Raw genomic sequence first — 18029 nt, 5'->3', positions numbered from 1 at the left:
TTCTCAAAATTTTCCCGCCGGTCGCGTCGATGGCCGGAAACGCCTCCCCGCCATTAAAGTGACCTTTTCGCTTTTCAAAATTTCCCCGACGGTCGCGTCGATGGCCGGAAAACGCCTCCCCGCCATTAAAGTGACCTTTTCGCTTCTCAAAATTTTCCCGACGGTCGCGTCGATGGCCGGAAAACGCCTCCCCGCCATTAAAGTGGCCTTTTTGCTGTTCAAAATTTTCCCGACGGTCGCGTCGATGGCCGAAAACGCCTCCCCGCCATTAAAGTGACCTTTTCGCTTCTCAAAATTTTCCCGACGGTCGCGTCGATGGCCGGAAAACGCCTCCCCGCCATTAAAGTGGCCTTTTCGCTTCTCAAAATTTTCCCGACGGTCGCGTCGATGGCCGGAAAACGCCTCCCCGCCATTAAAGTGACCTTTTCGCTTTTCAAAATTTCCCCGCCGGTCGCGTCGATGGCCGGAAAACGCCTCCCCGCCATTAAAGTGGCCTTTTCGCTTTTCAAAATTTTCCCGCCGGTCGCGTCGATGGCCGGAAAACGCCTCCCCGCCATTAAAGTGGCCTTTTTGCTGTTCAAAATTTTCCCGACGGTCGCGTCGATGGCCGGAAAACGCCTCCCCGCCATTAAAGTGGCCTTTTCGCTTTTCAAAATTTTCCCGCCGGTCGCGTCGATGGCCGGAAAACGCCTCCCCGCCATTAAAGTGGCCTTTTCGCTTTTCAAAATTTTCCCGCCGCTCGCGTCGATGGCCGGAAAACGCCTCCCCGCCATTAAAGTGGCCTTTTCGCTTTTCAAAATTTTCCCGCCGGTCGCGTCGATGGCCGGAAAACGCCTCCCCGCCATTAAAGTGGCCTTTTCGCTTTTCAAAATTTCCCCGCCGGTCGCGTCGATGGCCGGAAAACGCCTCCCCGCCATTAAAGTGACCTTTTCGCTTTTCACAATTTCCCCGACGGTCGCGTCGATGGCCGGAAAACGCCTCCCCGCCATTAAAGTGGCCTTTTCGCTTTTCAAAATTTCCCCGACGGTCGCGTCGATGGCCGGGAAAACGCCTCCCCGCCATTAAAGTGGCCTTTTCGCTTTTCAAAATTTCCCCGACGGTCGCGTCGATGGCCGGAAAAACGCCTCCCCGCCATTAAAGCGACCTTTTCGCTTTTCAAAATTTCCCCGCCGGTCGCGTCGATGGCCGGAAAACGCCTCCCCGCCATTAAAGTGGCCTTTTTGCTGTTCAAAATTTCCCCGACGGTCGCGTCGATGGCCGGAAAACGCCTCCCCGCCATTAAAGTGACCTTTTCGCTTTTCAAAATTTCCCCGACGGTCGCGTCGATGGCCGGAAAACGCCTCCCCGCCATTAAAGTGACCTTTTCGCTTTTCAAAATTTCCCCGCCGGTCGCGTCGATGGCCGGAAAACGCCTCCCCGCCATTAAAGTGGCCTTTTTGCTGTTCAAAATTTTCCCGACGGTCGCGTCGATGGCCGGAAAACGCCTCCCCGCCATTAAAGTGGCCTTTTCGCTTCTCAAAATTTTCCCGACGGTCGCGTCGATGGCCGGAAAACGCCTCCCCGCCATTAAAGTGACCTTTTCGCTTTTCAAAATTTCCCCGACGGTCGCGTCGATGGCCGGAAAACGCCTCCCCGCCATTAAAGTGACCTTTTCGCTTCTCAAAATTTTCCCGACGGTCGCGTCGATGGCCGGAAAACGCCTCCCCGCCATTAAAGTGACCTTTTCGCTTTTCAAAATTTCCCCGCCGGTCGCGTCGATGGCCGGAAAACGCCTCCCCGCCATTAAAGTGACCTTTTCGCTTTTCAAAATTTTCCCGACGGTCGCGTCGATGGCCGGAAAACGCCTCCCCGCCATTAAAGTGACCTTTTCGCTTTTCAAAATTTTCCCGACGGTCGCGTCGATGGCCGGAAAACGCCTCCCCGCCATTAAAGTGACCTTTTCGCTTCTCAAAATTTTCCCGCCGGTCGCGTCGATGGCCGGAAACGCCTCCCCGCCATTAAAGTGACCTTTTCGCTTTTCAAAATTTCCCCGACGGTCGCGTCGATGGCCGGAAAACGCCTCCCCGCCATTAAAGTGACCTTTTCGCTTCTCAAAATTTTCCCGACGGTCGCGTCGATGGCCGGAAAACGCCTCCCCGCCATTAAAGTGACCTTTTCGCTTATCAAAATTTTCCCGACGGTCGCGTCGATGGCCGGAAAACGCCTCCCCGCCATTAAAGTGACCTTTTCGCTTCTCAAAATTTTCCCGACGGTCGCGTCGATGGCCGGAAAACGCCTCCCCGCCATTAAAGTGACCTTTTCGCTTTTCACAATTTCCCCGACGGTCGCGTCGATGGCCGGAAAACGCCTCCCCGCCATTAAAGTGACCTTTTCGCTTTTCACAATTTCCCCGACGGTCGCGTCGATGGCCGGAAAACGCCTCCCCGCCATTAAAGTGGCCTTTTCGCTTTTCAAAATTTTCCCGCCGGTCGCGTCGATGGCCGGAAAACGCCTCCCCGCCATTAAAGTGGCCTTTTTGCTGTTCAAAATTTTCCCGACGGTCGCGTCGATGGCCGGAAAACGCCTCCCCGCCATTAAAGTGGCCTTTTCGCTTTTCAAAATTTTCCCGCCGGTCGCGTCGATGGCCGGAAAACGCCTCCCCGCCATTAAAGTGGCCTTTTCGCTTTTCAAAATTTCCCCGCCGGTCGCGTCGATGGCCGGAAAACGCCTCCCCGCCATTAAAGTGACCTTTTCGCTTTTCAAAATTTTCCCGCCGCTCGCGTCGATGGCCGGAAAACGCCTCCCCGCCATTAAAGTGGCCTTTTCGCTTTTCAAAATTTTCCCGCCGGTCGCGTCGATGGCCGGAAAACGCCTCCCCGCCATTAAAGTGGCCTTTTCGCTTTTCAAAATTTCCCCGCCGGTCGCGTCGATGGCCGGAAAACGCCTCCCCGCCATTAAAGTGACCTTTTCGCTTTTCACAATTTCCCCGACGGTCGCGTCGATGGCCGGAAAACGCCTCCCCGCCATTAAAGTGGCCTTTTCGCTTTTCAAAATTTCCCCGACGGTCGCGTCGATGGCCGGAAAACGCCTCCCCGCCATTAAAGTGGCCTTTTCGCTTTTCAAAATTTCCCCGACGGTCGCGTCGATGGCCGGAAAACGCCTCCCCGCCATTAAAGCGACCTTTTCGCTTTTCAAAATTTCCCCGCCGGTCGCGTCGATGGCCGGAAAACGCCTCCCCGCCATTAAAGTGGCCTTTTTGCTGTTCAAAATTTCCCCGACGGTCGCGTCGATGGCCGGAAAACGCCTCCCCGCCATTAAAGTGACCTTTTCGCTTTTCAAAATTTCCCCGACGGTCGCGTCGATGGCCGGAAAACGCCTCCCCGCCATTAAAGTGACCTTTTCGCTTTTCAAAATTTTCCCGCCGGTCGCGTCGATGGCCGGAAAACGCCTCCCCGCCATTAAAGTGGCCTTTTTGCTGTTCAAAATTTTCCCGACGGTCGCGTCGATGGCCGGAAAACGCCTCCCCGCCATTAAAGTGGCCTTTTCGCTTCTCAAAATTTTCCCGACGGTCGCGTCGATGGCCGGAAAACGCCTCCCCGCCATTAAAGTGACCTTTTCGCTTTTCAAAATTTCCCCGACGGTCGCGTCGATGGCCGGAAAACGCCTCCCCGCCATTAAAGTGACCTTTTCGCTTCTCAAAATTTTCCCGACGGTCGCGTCGATGGCCGGAAAAACGCCTCCCCGCCATTAAAGTGACCTTTTCGCTTTTCAAAATTTCCCCGCCGGTCGCGTCGATGGCCGGAAAACGCCTCCCCGCCATTAAAGTGACCTTTTCGCTTTTCAAAATTTTCCCGACGGTCGCGTCGATGGCCGGAAAACGCCTCCCCGCCATTAAAGTGACCTTTTCGCTTTTCAAAATTTTCCCGACGGTCGCGTCGATGGCCGGAAAACGCCTCCCCGCCATTAAAGTGACCTTTTCGCTTCTCAAAATTTTCCCGCCGGTCGCGTCGATGGCCGGAAACGCCTCCCCGCCATTAAAGTGACCTTTTCGCTTTTCAAAATTTCCCCGACGGTCGCGTCGATGGCCGGAAAACGCCTCCCCGCCATTAAAGTGACCTTTTCGCTTCTCAAAATTTTCCCGACGGTCGCGTCGATGGCCGGAAAACGCCTCCCCGCCATTAAAGTGACCTTTTCGCTTTTCAAAATTTTCCCGACGGTCGCGTCGATGGCCGGAAAACGCCTCCCCGCCATTAAAGTGGCCTTTTCGCTTCTCAAAATTTTCCCGACGGTCGCGTCGATGGCCGGAAAACGCCTCCCCGCCATTAAAGTGACCTTTTCGCTTTTCACAATTTCCCCGACGGTCGCGTCGATGGCCGGAAAACGCCTCCCCGCCATTAAAGTGACCTTTTCGCTTTTCACAATTTCCCCGACGGTCGCGTCGATGGCCGGAAAACGCCTCCCCGCCATTAAAGTGGCCTTTTCGCTTTTCAAAATTTTCCCGCCGGTCGCGTCGATGGCCGGAAAACGCCTCCCCGCCATTAAAGTGGCCTTTTTGCTGTTCAAAATTTTCCCGACGGTCGCGTCGATGGCCGGAAAACGCCTCCCCGCCATTAAAGTGGCCTTTTCGCTTTTCAAAATTTTCCCGCCGGTCGCGTCGATGGCCGGAAAACGCCTCCCCGCCATTAAAGTGGCCTTTTCGCTTTTCAAAATTTCCCCGCCGGTCGCGTCGATGGCCGGAAAACGCCTCCCCGCCATTAAAGTGACCTTTTCGCTTTTCAAAATTTTCCCGCCGCTCGCGTCGATGGCCGGAAAACGCCTCCCCGCCATTAAAGTGGCCTTTTCGCTTTTCAAAATTTTCCCGCCGGTCGCGTCGATGGCCGGAAAACGCCTCCCCGCCATTAAAGTGGCCTTTTCGCTTTTCAAAATTTCCCCGCCGGTCGCGTCGATGGCCGGGAAAACGCCTCCCCGCCATTAAAGTGACCTTTTCGCTTTTCACAATTTCCCCGACGGTCGCGTCGATGGCCGGAAAACGCCTCCCCGCCATTAAAGTGGCCTTTTCGCTTTTCAAAATTTCCCCGACGGTCGCGTCGATGGCCGGAAAAACGCCTCCCCGCCATTAAAGTGGCCTTTTCGCTTTTCAAAATTTCCCCGACGGTCGCGTCGATGGCCGGAAAACGCCTCCCCGCCATTAAAGAGACCTTTTCGCTTTTCAAAATTTCCCCGCCGGTCGCGTCGATGGCCGGAAAACGCCTCCCCGCCATTAAAGTGGCCTTTTTGCTGTTCAAAATTTCCCCGACGGTCGCGTCGATGGCCGGAAAACGCCTCCCCGCCATTAAAGTGACCTTTTCGCTTTTCAAAATTTCCCCGACGGTCGCGTCGATGGCCGGAAAACGCCTCCCCGCCATTAAAGTGACCTTTTCGCTTTTCAAAATTTTCCCGCCGGTCGCGTCGATGGCCGGAAAACGCCTCCCCGCCATTAAAGTGGCCTTTTCGCTTTTCAAAATTTTCCCGACGGTCGCGTCGATGGCCGGAAAACGCCTCCCCGCCATTAAAGTGACCTTTTCGCTTCTCAAAATTTTCCCGACGGTCGCGTCGATGGCCGGAAAACGCCTCCCCGCCATTAAAGTGGCCTTTTCGCTTTTCAAAATTTTCCCGACGGTCGCGTCGATGGCCGGAAAACGCCTCCCCGCCATTAAAGTGGCCTTTTCGCTTCTCAAAATTTTCCCGACGGTCCCGTCGGTGCCCGAAGATGCCGGTCGTTGGCACCACCTCCGCGCCTTCTCTTTCAGGGCCTCGTCAAGGAAGAGGAAGAAGTCAGCGAAGAAGAGCCCGAGGAAGAGGAGGAGACGAGCATCGAGGCCGTCCTGGAGGAAGAGTTCCCCAGGGAGGAAGAAGACGCCAGCGAGGAAGAAGAGGAGCAAGAGGCCGAAGCCATCGACCGCTTGAAAAACGAAATCGGAGACAAGTTCGACGTCGACTCTAATAACCTGCTGGGAGTCCAGGTGAATCTTTTCGTTTGCCGGCCCTTTTCGGAAAGGGCCTTCCGAACAACTGGTAAATTGGGTCCCGTTCGCTGTAATAATAATAATAATAATAACGATAGCATTTATTAAGCGCTTACTATATGCAAAGCACTGTTCTAAGCGCTGGGGAGGTTACAAGGCGATCAGGTTGTCCCACGGGGGGCTCACGGTCTTAATCCCCATTTTACAGATGAGGGAACTGAGGCACAGAGAAGTGGTGACTTGCCCAAAGTCGCACAGCTGACCAGTGGTGGAGCCGGGATTCGAACCCATGACCGCTGACTCCAAAGCCCGGGCTCTTTCCACTGAGCTATGCTGTTTCTCTATGCTGTAGTCGATTCCCAGGGCGGTGATTTCACTCGGTCGTATTTATTGAGCGCTTAATGTGCGCGGAGCGAAGATTTCGTGATTTTTGGATAGCTTTCTCGCTCAGAGCCGGGCGTTTCGGCTTCAATCCGTAAATTAATGTTATTTAATCCCGATTAATGAGCCTGACCCGGCGAGCCAGACGGAGAATGGCTTTCCACGGGATTGGGTTCTAATTAACGTATTAGTCGAGGCTTTCCATAGGATTGGGTTCTAATTAACGTATTAGTCCAGGCTTTCCAGAGAATTGGGTTCTAATTAACGTATTAGTGGAGGCTTTCCACAGGATTGGGTTCTAATTAACGTATTAGTGGAGGCTTTCCATAGGATTGGGTTCTAATTAACGTATTAGTGGAGGCTTTCCAGAGGATTGGGTTCTAATTAACGTATTAGTCGAGGCTTTCCACAGGATTGGGTTCTAATTAACGTATTAGTGGAGGCTTTCCACAGGATTGGGTTCTAATTAACGTATTAGTCGAGGCTTTCCATAGGATCGGGTTCTAATTAACGTATTAGTGGAGGCTTTCCATAGGATTGGGTTCTAATTAACGTATTAGTCGAGGCTTTCCATAGGATTGGGTTCTAATTAACGTATTAGTCGAGGCTTTCCAGAGGATTGGGTTCTAATTAACATATTAGTCGAGGCTTTCCATAGGATTGGGTTCTAATTAACGTATTAGTCGAGGCTTTCCATAGGATCGGGTTCTAATTATTATTCTTAGTCGAGGAGAGCCCGATCTAATGATGATAACGATAATGATGACGATGGCATTTACTGTGCAAAGCACTAAGCGCTTAAATGTCGCCTTACGGAGGTCTGCTGAATTGTAGCATTTTTCTGAACCTAAAGACGACCAGAACGCCCGCGGTCGAATCCTTGATTTTTCAAACAATTGACGATATCCGCTCGCTGCGTTAGACGTGCGGGGCCCGGCGGAATTCCGAGTCTCCGAATGAGCCCGTTTGGACGTGTTTTGTGCTTCCCTTAATCAGGAAGAGTTGGAAAAACTGCTGATCCCGCAAATCACCATTTCCGGAGGGAGGAAACCGCACATTGTACGCTACCTGTTATACAGCAAGCTGAAACATTTGGTGGAGAACAGGGAGAGCATGTTCGAGAAGTGCTATCCGATATCTCGTCAACTGGCCGAAAAGATGCTCAGCCTCACCTACAAGTTTCCAAGTTCTTTCGGCCAGTGGGATCCCGTTAAGGTAATGTAATCGCCGCCTAGAAAGAGCTCGCCCTTCATTCATTCAATCATTCATTCATTCATTCATTCATTCAGCACTTACTGTGTGCAGAACACTGTACTGAGCGCTTGGGAAGTCCAAGTCGGCAACATCTAGAGACGGTCCCTCCCCGACAGCGGGCTCACAGTCTAGAAGGGGGAGACAGACGACAAAACCAAACATATTAACAAAATAAAATTAATAGAATATGTACAGGTAAAAGAAATGTTCATTCATTCATTCATTCATTCATTCATTCAATCGTATTTATTGAGCACTTACTGCGTGCAGAGCACTGGACTAAGCGCTTGGGAAGTCCAAGTTGGCAACATATAGAGACGGTCCCTACCCAACAGTGGGCTCACAGTCTAGAAGGGGGAGACAGAGAACAAAACCAAACATATTAACAAAATAAAATAAATAGAATACGTACAGGTAAAATAAATGTTCATTCATTCATTCATTCAATCGTATTTATCGAGCGCTTACTGCATGCAGAGCACTGTACTAAGCGCTTGGGAAGTCCAAGTTGGCAACATCTAGAGACGGTCCCTACCCAACAGCGGGCTCACAGTCTAGAAGGGGGAGACAGACAACAAAACATATTAACAAAATAAATAGAATAAATATGCACAAGTAAAATAAATATTCTTTCATTCATTCAATCGTATTTATTGAGCGCTTACTGCGTGCAGAGCACTGTACTAAGCGCTTGGGAAGTCCAAGTTGGCAACATCTAGAGACGGTCCCTACCCGACAGCGGGCTCACAGTCTAGAAGGGGGAGACAGGCAACAAAACCAAACATATTAACAAAATAAAATAAATAGAATATGTACAGGTAAAATAAATGTTCATTCATTCATTCATTCAATCGTATTTATCGAGCGCTTACTGTGTGCAGAGCACTGTACTAAGCGCTTGGGAAGTCCAAGCTGGCAACATATAGAGACGGTCCCTACCCAACAGCGGGCTCACAGTCTAGAAGAGGGAGACAGACAACAAAACCAAACATATTAACAAAATAAAATCAACAGAATAAATATGTACAAGTAAAATAAATGCTCATTCATTCATTCATTCATTCAATCGTATTTATCGAGCGCTTACTGTGTGCAGAGCACTGTACTAAGCACTTGGGAAGTCCAAGTTGGCAACATCTAGAGACGGTCCCTACCCTACAGCGGGCTCACAGTCTAGAAGGGGGAGACAGACAACAAAACATATTAACAAAATAAATAGAATAAATATGTACAAGTAAAATAAATATTCTTTCATTCCTTCAATCGTATTTATTGAGCGCTTACTGTGTGCAGAGCACTGTACTAAGCGCTTGGGAAGTCCAAGTTGGCAACATCTAGAGACGGTCCGTACCCAACAGCGGGCTCACAGTCTAGAAGGGGGAGACAGACAACAAAACATATTAACAAAATAAATAGAATAAATATGCACAAGTAAAATAAATATTCTTTCATTCCTTCAATCGTATTTATTGAGCGCTTACTGCGTGCAGAGCACTGTACTAAGCTCTTGGGAAGTCCAAGTTGGCAACATCTAGAGACGGTCCCTCCCCAACAGCGGGCTCACAGTCTAGAAGGGGGAGACAGACAACAAAACCAAACATATTAACAAAATAAAATAAATAGAATAAATATGTACAAGTAAAATAAATGTTCATTCATTCATTCATTCAAGCGTATTTATCGAGCACTTCCTGTGTGCAGTGCACTGTACTAAGCGCTTGGGAAGTCCAAGTTGGCAACCTATAGAGACGGTCCCTACCTGATAGCGGGCTCACAGTCTAGAAGGGGAAGACGGACAACAAAACCAAACATATTAACAAAATCAAATAAATAGAATAAATATGTACAAGTAAAATAAATGTTCATTCATTCATTCATTCAATCGTATTTATCGAGTGCTTACTGTGTGCAGAGCACTGTACTAAGCACTTGGGAAGGACAAGTTTATCTCTTACAACACTAAGTCAGCTCTCCAAAAATACTGTCAATGATTAAGAGCAGAAATTCATTCATTCAACTGTATTTATTGAGCGCTTATTGTATGCAGAGCACTGGACTAAGCGCTCGGGAAGGAAAAATTTTGCACAGATGCAGCTCTCAAAAATTACTGTCAGTGATTAAGAGGAGAAATTCATTCATTCATTCATCCATTCATTTATTCAATCGTATTTATTGAGCGCTTACTGTGTGCAGAGCACTGGACTAAGCGCTTGGGAAGGCCAAGTTTTGCACACAGTCAGCTCTCAAAAAATCCCGTCAGTGATTAAGAGGAGAAATTCATTCATTTATTCCATCGTTATTTATTGAGCGCTTACTGTGTGCCGAGCACTGTACTAAGCGCTTGGGAAGGACAAGTTTATCTCAGAACACTAAGTCAGCTCTCAGAAAATACTGTCAATGATTAAGAGGAGAAATTCGTTCGTTCATTCATTCATTCATTCAATCGTATTTATTGAGTGCTTACTGTGTTCAGAGAACTGTACTAAGCGCTTGGGAAATACGAGTTTTGCACACAGTCAGCTCTCAAAAAATGCCGTCGATGATTAAGAGGAGACATGCATTCATTCATTCAATTGTATTTATTGAGCGCTTACTGTGTGCAGAGTACTGTACTAAGCACTTGGAAAGGACAAGATTTGCACACAGTCAGCTCTCAAAAAATACCGCCGATGATCAAGAGGAGAGATTCATTCATTCATTCAATCGTATTTATTGAGCGCTTACTGTGTGCAGAGCACTGGACTAGGCGCTTGGGAAGGACAAGTTTATCTCAGAACACTAAGTCAGCTCTCAAAAATACCGTCAATGATTAAGAGGAGAAATTCATTCGTTCATTCATTCAATTGTATTTATTGAGTGCTTACTGTGTGCAGAGCACTGTACTGAGCGCTTGGGAAATACGAGTTTTGCACACAGTCAGCTCTCAGAAAATACCATCGATGATTAAGAGGAGAAATTCATTCATTCATTCATTCAATTGTATTTATTGAGCGCTTACTGTGTGCAGAGCACTGTACTGAGCGCTTGGGAAATACGAGTTTTGCACACAGCCAGCTCTCAAAAAATACCATCGATGATTAAGAGGAGAAATTCATTCATTCCTTCATTCATTCAGTCGTATTTATTGAGCGCTTACTGTCTGCAGAGCACTGTACTAAGTGCTTGGGAAGGATAAGCTTTGCACACAATCAGCTCTCCAAAAATACCGTCAGTGATCAAGAGGAGAAATTCATTCATTCATTCATTCATTCATTCATTCAATCGTATTTATTGAGCGCTTACTGTCTGCAGAGCACTGTACTAAGCGCTTGGGAAGGACACGTTTTGCACACAGCCAGCTCTCCAAAAATACCGTCAGTGATCAAGAGGAGAAATCCATTCATTCATTCATTCAATCGTATTTATTGAGCGCTTACTGTCTGCAGAGCACTGTACTAAGCGCTTGGGAAGGACAGGTTTTGCACACAATCAGCTCTCCAAAAATACCGTCAGTGATCAAGAGGAGAAATCCATTCATTCATTCATTCAATCGTATTTATTGAGCGCTTACTGTCTGCAGAACACTGTACTAAGCACTTGGGAAGGATAAATTTTGCACACAATCAGCTCTCCAAAAATACCGTCAGTGATCAAGAGGAGAAATTCATTCATTCATTCATTCAATCGTATTTATTGAGCGCTTACTGTCTGCAGAGCACTGTACTAAGCGCTTGGGAAGGACAGGTTTTGCACACAGCCAGCTCTCCAAAAATGCCGTCAGTTATCAAGAGGAGAAATTCATTCATTCATTCATTCAATCGTATTTATTGAGCGCTTACTGTCTGCAGAGCACTGTACTAAGCGCTTGGGAAGGACAGGTTTTGCACACAGCCAGCTCTCCAAAAATACCGTCAGTGATCAAGAGGAGAAATCCATTCATTCATTCATTCAATCGTATTTATTGAGCGCTTACTGCGTGCGGAGCACTGTACTAAGCGCTTGGGAAGGACAGGTTTTGCACACAGCCAGCTCTCCAAAAATACCATCAATGATCAAGAGGAGAAATTCATTCATTCATTCAGTCATATTTATTGAGTGCTTACTGTCTGCAGAGCACTGTACTAAGCGCTTGGGAAGGACAAGTTTATCTCAGAACACTAAGGCAGCGCTCAGAAAATACTGTCAATGATTAAGAAGAGAAATTCATTCTATCGTATTTACTGGGCGCTTACTGTGTACAGAGTACTGTACTAAGCGCTTGGGAAGGACAAGTTCATCTCTTAGAACACTAGGTCAGCTCTCAAAAAATACCGTCAATGAGTAAGAGGAGAAATTCATTCATTCATTCAATCGTATTTATTGAGCGCTTACTGTGTGCGGAGCACTGGACTGAGCGCTTGGGAAGGACAAGTTTTGCACACAGTCAGCTCTCAAAAAATACCGTCAATTATCAGGAGGAGAAATTCATTCATTCATTCATTCATTCATTCATTCATTCAACCGTGTTTATTGAGCGCTTACTGTGTGCAGCTGGAAATTCGGAAGAAACCCAAAGTAATGCTAATGTTGGTATGTGTTAAGCGCTCACGACGTAGTAATGATAATATTAAGCGCTTACTACGCTCTAAGCGCCGCAGTGACTCTTCACCCGCCCGCCGGTTTTATTTTCCGAACGTCCAGTTTGCTCTTTTTCCCGCTGGCGGAAGCGTGTCAGACGACGACGCTCTTTTCTCGCCTTTCCCAGCTGCGCGAGGGGGACGCCATCAAGCCTCTCCAGAATCCCCAAAATCCCGGTCATCCCGTCGTCCACCGGCAGTACATCTATTTTTTATCCAGCAAGGAAAACAAGGAAGAATTCATGAGGAACCCGATCAAGTACATCCGGCAGCCCAGGCCCAAGCCCGCCGTTCCCGTTCGGATCGGGATCGTGGGGCCGCCCAAATCCGGGAAAACTACAGGTGAGGTTGGCCGTCGACTGCCATTCCGAACCAGAAATCTTCCTTTCTGTAGCGACTGCTCCGTCCGTCCGTCCGAAATGTGCCGGCGTGATTAATAGCCGTTATTATCTTCTACGTATTGATTATTCTATTTATTTTATGCCGTTATTATCTTGTCCATATTTCCTATTCCGTGCATTTTATTTTGTTCACGTGTTCTGTTTCGTCGTCCGTCTCGCCCCCTTCTAGACTGTGAGCCCATCGTCGGGTGGGGACCATCTCTCTGCGTTGCCAACTGGGACTTCCCGAGCGCTTAGTACAGTGCTCTGCACACAGGAAGCGCTCAATAAATACCATTGAATGAATGAATGAATGAAAAGGCCACTTTCAAAGTGCTCTGGTTTTGCCACTCCCTAGGAAACGTGGAGGGGAAAAAAAGACCACCTGATCACCTTGTATCCCCCCCCCCCGCAACGCTTAGAACAGTGCTTGGCACATAGTAAGCGCTTAACAAATATTACTATTATTATTATTACTATTATTAAAATGAGGATGAAGACTGTGAGCCCTAAGTGGGACAACCTTGACCACCGTGTATCCCCCCCCAGCGCTTAGAACAGTGCTTGGCACATAGTAGGCGCTTAACAAATATTACTATTATTATTATTACTATTATTAAAATGAGGATGAAGACTGTGAGCCCTAAGTGGGACAACCTTGACCACCGTGTATCCCCCCAGCGCTTAGAACAGTGCTTGGCACATAGTAAGCACTTAACAAATACTACTATTATTATCATTATTACTATTATTAAAATGGGGATGAAGACTGTGAGCCCTACGTGGGACAACCTCGATCACCTTGTATCCCCCCCAGCGCTTAGAACAGTTCTTGGCACATAGTAAGCGCTTAACAAATACTACTATTATTATTATTATTATTACTATTATTAAAATGGGGATGAAGACTGTGAGCCCTACATGGGACAACGTTGATCACCTTGTATCCCCCCCAGCGCTTAGAACAGTTCTTGGCACATAGTAAGCGCTTAACAAATACTATTATTATTATTATTATTATTATTACCATTATTAAAATGGGGATTAAGACTGTGAGCCCTACGTGGGACAACCTCCATCACCTTGTATCCGCCCCCAGTGCTTAGAACAGTGCTTGGCACATAGTAAGTGCTTAACAAATATTACTATTATTATTATTATTATTATTATTACTATTATTAAAATGGGGATTAAGACTGTGAGCTCTATGTGGGACAACCTTGATCACCATGTATTCCCCCACAACGCTTAGAACGGTGCTTGGCGCATAGTAAGCGCTTAACAAATACCATTATTATTACTACTATTAAAATGGAGATGAAGACTGTGAGCCCTACGTGGGACAACCTCGATCACCTTGTATCCCCCCCCCCCCCCCCCCCCCCCAGTGCTTAGAACAGTGCTTGGCACATAGTAAGCGCTTAACAAATACTATTATTATCATTATTATTATTAAAATGGGGATTAAGACTGTGAGCCCCATGTGGGACAACCATGATCACCCTGCATCCGTCCCCAGCGCTTAGAACAGTGCTTGGCACATAGTGAGTGCTTAACAAATATTACTATTATTATTATTATTACTATTATTAAAATGGGGATTAAGACTGTGAGCCCTACCTGGGACAACCTCGATCACCCTGTATCCCCCCCAGCACATAGTAAGCGCTTAACAAATACTATTATTATCATTATTATTACTGTTATTAAAATGGGGATGAAAACTGTGAGCCCTACATGGGACAACCTCGATCACCTTGTATCCTCCCCAGCGCTTAGAACAGTGCTTGGCACATAGTAAGCGCTTAACACATATCACTATTATTATTACTATTATTAAAATGGGGATGAAGACTGTGAGCCCTACATGGGACAACCTCGATCACCCTGTATCCCCCCCCAGCGCTTAGAACAGTGCTTGGCACATAGTAAGCGCTTAACAAATACTACTATTATTATTACTATTATTAAAATGGGGATGAAGACTGTGAGCCCTATGTGGGCCAACCTCGATCACCCTGTATCCCCCCCAGCGCTTAGAACAGTGCTTGGCACATAGTAAGCGATTAACAAATACTACTATTATTATTACTATTATTAAAATGGGGATGAAGACTGTGAGCCCTACATGGGACAACCTCGATCACCCTGTATCCCCCCCAGCGCTTAGAACAGTGCTTGGCACATAGTAAGCGCTTAACAAATACTACTATTATTATTATTACTATTATTAAAATGGGGATGAAGCCTGTGAGCCCTACATTGGACAACCTCGATCACCCTGTATCCCCCCCAGCGCTTAGAACGGTGCTTGGCACATAGTAAGCGCTTAACAAATACTACTATTATTATTACTGTTATTAAAATGGGGATGAAGACTGTGAGCCCTAATGGGACAACCTCGATCACCCTGTATCCCCCCCAGCACATAGTAAGCGCTTAACAAATACTACTACTATTATTATTACTATTATTAAAATGGGGATGAAGACTGTGAGCCCTACGTGGGACAACCTCCAACACCCTGTATCCCCCCCCAGCGCTTAGAACGGTGCTTGGCACATAGTAAGCGCTTAACAAATACTACTATTATTATTACTATTATTAAAATGGGGATGAAGACTGTGAGCCCTACGTGGGACAACCTCCATCACCCTGTATCCCCCCCCAGCGCTTAGAACGGTGCTTGGCACATAGTAAGCGCTTAACAAATACTACTATTATTATTACTGTTATTAAAATGGGGATGAAGACTGTGAGCCCTACGTGGGACAACCTCGATCACCCTGTATCCCCCCCAGCGCTTAGAACGGTGCTTGGCGCATAGTAAGCGCTTAACAAATACTATTATTATAACTAGGCCCCACGCCGGACCACCTCGATGACCCCGTATCGGCCCCCAGCGCTTCAAACGGCGCCCGGCGCGCGGCGAGCGCCTAACCAATGCCGCCATTCGTGTCATCGTTATTTTTTTGAACTGTCATGAAGGATTTCGAGAGAACCACCGGGAAGATCTTCACGATTGTCGATAATGCGTTTCAGTTGCCAAGCGGTTTGCGAGCACCTACGGATTCACGCGCCTGTCGATTGGCGGGGCCACGCGGCTGATACTGAGCGCCCGGCCGGACAGCGAGTTGGCCCTCATGTTGAACTGGCACCTTCACAAAGGACTCGCCGTCCCCGATGTACTGGCCGTCCAGTGTTTAGAAGAGGCCCTCCTGGAAAACGTGTGCAGGACCGTCGGGTAGGCCCCCCCTTTCCCGGAAAACTCCGATTTTCCCGAGCGTCGGCTCCCACGGGCCGCTCGGACCGAACCGTCCCCGTCGGGCGACTCTGATGATGATAGGACTGTGGGCCCACTGTTGGGTAGGGACTGTCTCTGTGTGTTGCCAATTTGTACTTCCCAGGCGCTTAGTACAGTGCTCTGCACATAGTAAGCGCTCAGTAAATGCGATTGATTGATTGATTGATAAGAATGACGATGACGGCGTTTGTTAAGCGCTTACTATGTGCGGCGCTGGGGGATACAACGGCATCCGGTTGTCCCGGTCTTCATCCCCATTTTCCAGAGGAGGTCACTGAGGCCTAGAGGAGTGAAGCGACTCGCCCAGAGCCACCCGGCTGACGGGTGGCGGAGCCGGGATTTGAACCCGCGACCTGTGACTCCGAACTCCGGGCTCTTCCCACTGAGCCACGCTGCTTCTCCAAATATCTGTATGACGTCTATACTCTCCCCCTTCTAGACTGTGAGCCCGCTGTTGGGTAGGGACTGTCTCTGTGTGTTGCCGACTTGCACTTCCCAAGCGCTTAGTACAGTGCTCTGCACACAGTAAGCGCTCAATAAGTACGATTGATTGATTGATTGATCTATTTATAATATAAAAGTAGAAATCTAATAATATAGAAGTTACCCTGACACCCAGCTTTCCACTGAGCAGCGTGGCTCGGTGGAAAGAGCCCGGGCTTTGGAGTCCGAGGTCATGGGTTCGAGTCCCGGCTCCGCCACGTGTCTGCCGTATGCCCCTGGACGAGTCACTTCACTTCTCGGAGCCTCAGTGACCTCATCTGGAAAATGGGGGGGGAAGACCGTGAGCCCCACGTGGGATGACTGGATCACCTTGTATCATCATCATCAATCGTATTTATTGAGCGCTTACCGTGTGCAGAGCACTGTACTAAGCGCCTGGGAAGGACAAGTCGGCAACATAGAGAGACGGTCCCTACCCGACAGCGGGCTCACGGTCTAGAAGGGGGAGACGGACGACAAAACAGAACATATTAACGAAGTAAAATAAATAGAATAAATATGTACAAATAAAATAGACTAATAAATACGTACCAAATAAATAAATAATAAATGAAAAAGTAATAAATCCCCCAGCGCTCAGAACGGTGCTTTGCATAGAGTAGGAGCTTAACAAATGCCATCGTTATTATTATCATTATTATCATTTTCACACCGACTAGGTGTATGGGGGGCTACAGAGTTGTCAAAACGGTCCGTACTTTCATCGACCGTAGACGATCGGGAGTGGTGTCGGTGGGTTTTTGGAAGCACCGAGCTGACGACGGGCGCGGGGGGATCCCGAGGCGAAGCGGACGGAGCTCAGGTCCGGGGGTCCGGCGGTCTTGGGTTCTAATCCTGGCTCGGCCCCTCGTCCGCTGGGCGACCCCGGGCCAGGTGCTTCGCTCCTCTGGGCCTCAGTTCCCTCCTCTGTAGAATGGGGGTAGAGACAGTGAGCCCCACGCAGGGCCTGCCCACAGGAAGCGCTCGATAAATTCATTCAATCGCCAACTTGTAACAGTGTTGGCCATTTGGTAAGCGCTTACTCTGTGCAAAGCACTGTTCTAAGCGCTGGGGGGGATACAAAGTGATCAGGTTGTTATATGTTGCCAATTTGTACTTCCCAAGCGCTTAGTACAGTGCTCTGCGCATAGTAAGCGCTCAATAAATACAATGGATTGATTGATTGATTGATTGATCAGGTTGGCCCATGTGGGGTTCACCGTCTTAATCCCCATTTTACAGATGAGGCAACTGAGGCTCAGAGAAGTTAAGCGACTCGCCCAAGGTCACACGGCAGACACGCGGCGGAGTCGGGATTCCAAGCCGTGACCTCTGACTCCTCTGACTTGGGAACTTGCACTTCCCGAGCGCTTAGTCCGGTGCTCTGCGCACAGTAAGCGCTCAATAAATACGATTGAATGAACGAATGAATGAATTTATTGGGCGCTCGCTGTGTGCAGAGCACTGTGCTAAGCGCCTGGGATGAATACGACCGAACGAACGAACGAACACAAGGCCTGTATTTCTTCTGTTAAACTGACAGGACTAGGTGAGGCTCGTCACGGGTATCCAACCTACCTGTAATGAAATATAATGAAATATATGTTGATGACACGCGGCTCGACGCGGCTCTAAATCCTCTTCCTCT

At 48.3% G+C, this 18029-nt stretch overlaps 1 protein-coding gene across 1 annotated transcript in view; it reads left to right on the top strand.

Moving 5' to 3' along the window:
* Window positions 1–18029, top strand: part of AK9 (adenylate kinase 9) — a 194364-nt gene that overhangs the window by 139464 nt on the left and 36871 nt on the right. The window contains exons 27-30 of the mRNA XM_038761300.1: window positions 5769–5981; window positions 7362–7580; window positions 12343–12556; window positions 15637–15838. Coding sequence (XP_038617228.1) covers window positions 5769–5981; window positions 7362–7580; window positions 12343–12556; window positions 15637–15838 — 848 coding nt within the window. The remainder of the gene's footprint in view (window positions 1–5768; window positions 5982–7361; window positions 7581–12342; window positions 12557–15636; window positions 15839–18029) is intronic.

Source organism: Tachyglossus aculeatus, chromosome 19 (assembly GCF_015852505.1).
Source record: "Tachyglossus aculeatus isolate mTacAcu1 chromosome 19, mTacAcu1.pri, whole genome shotgun sequence".
Classification (NCBI taxonomy): domain Eukaryota; kingdom Metazoa; phylum Chordata; class Mammalia; order Monotremata; family Tachyglossidae; genus Tachyglossus; species Tachyglossus aculeatus.
This window is presented reverse-complemented; position numbering and strand designations above follow the sequence as displayed.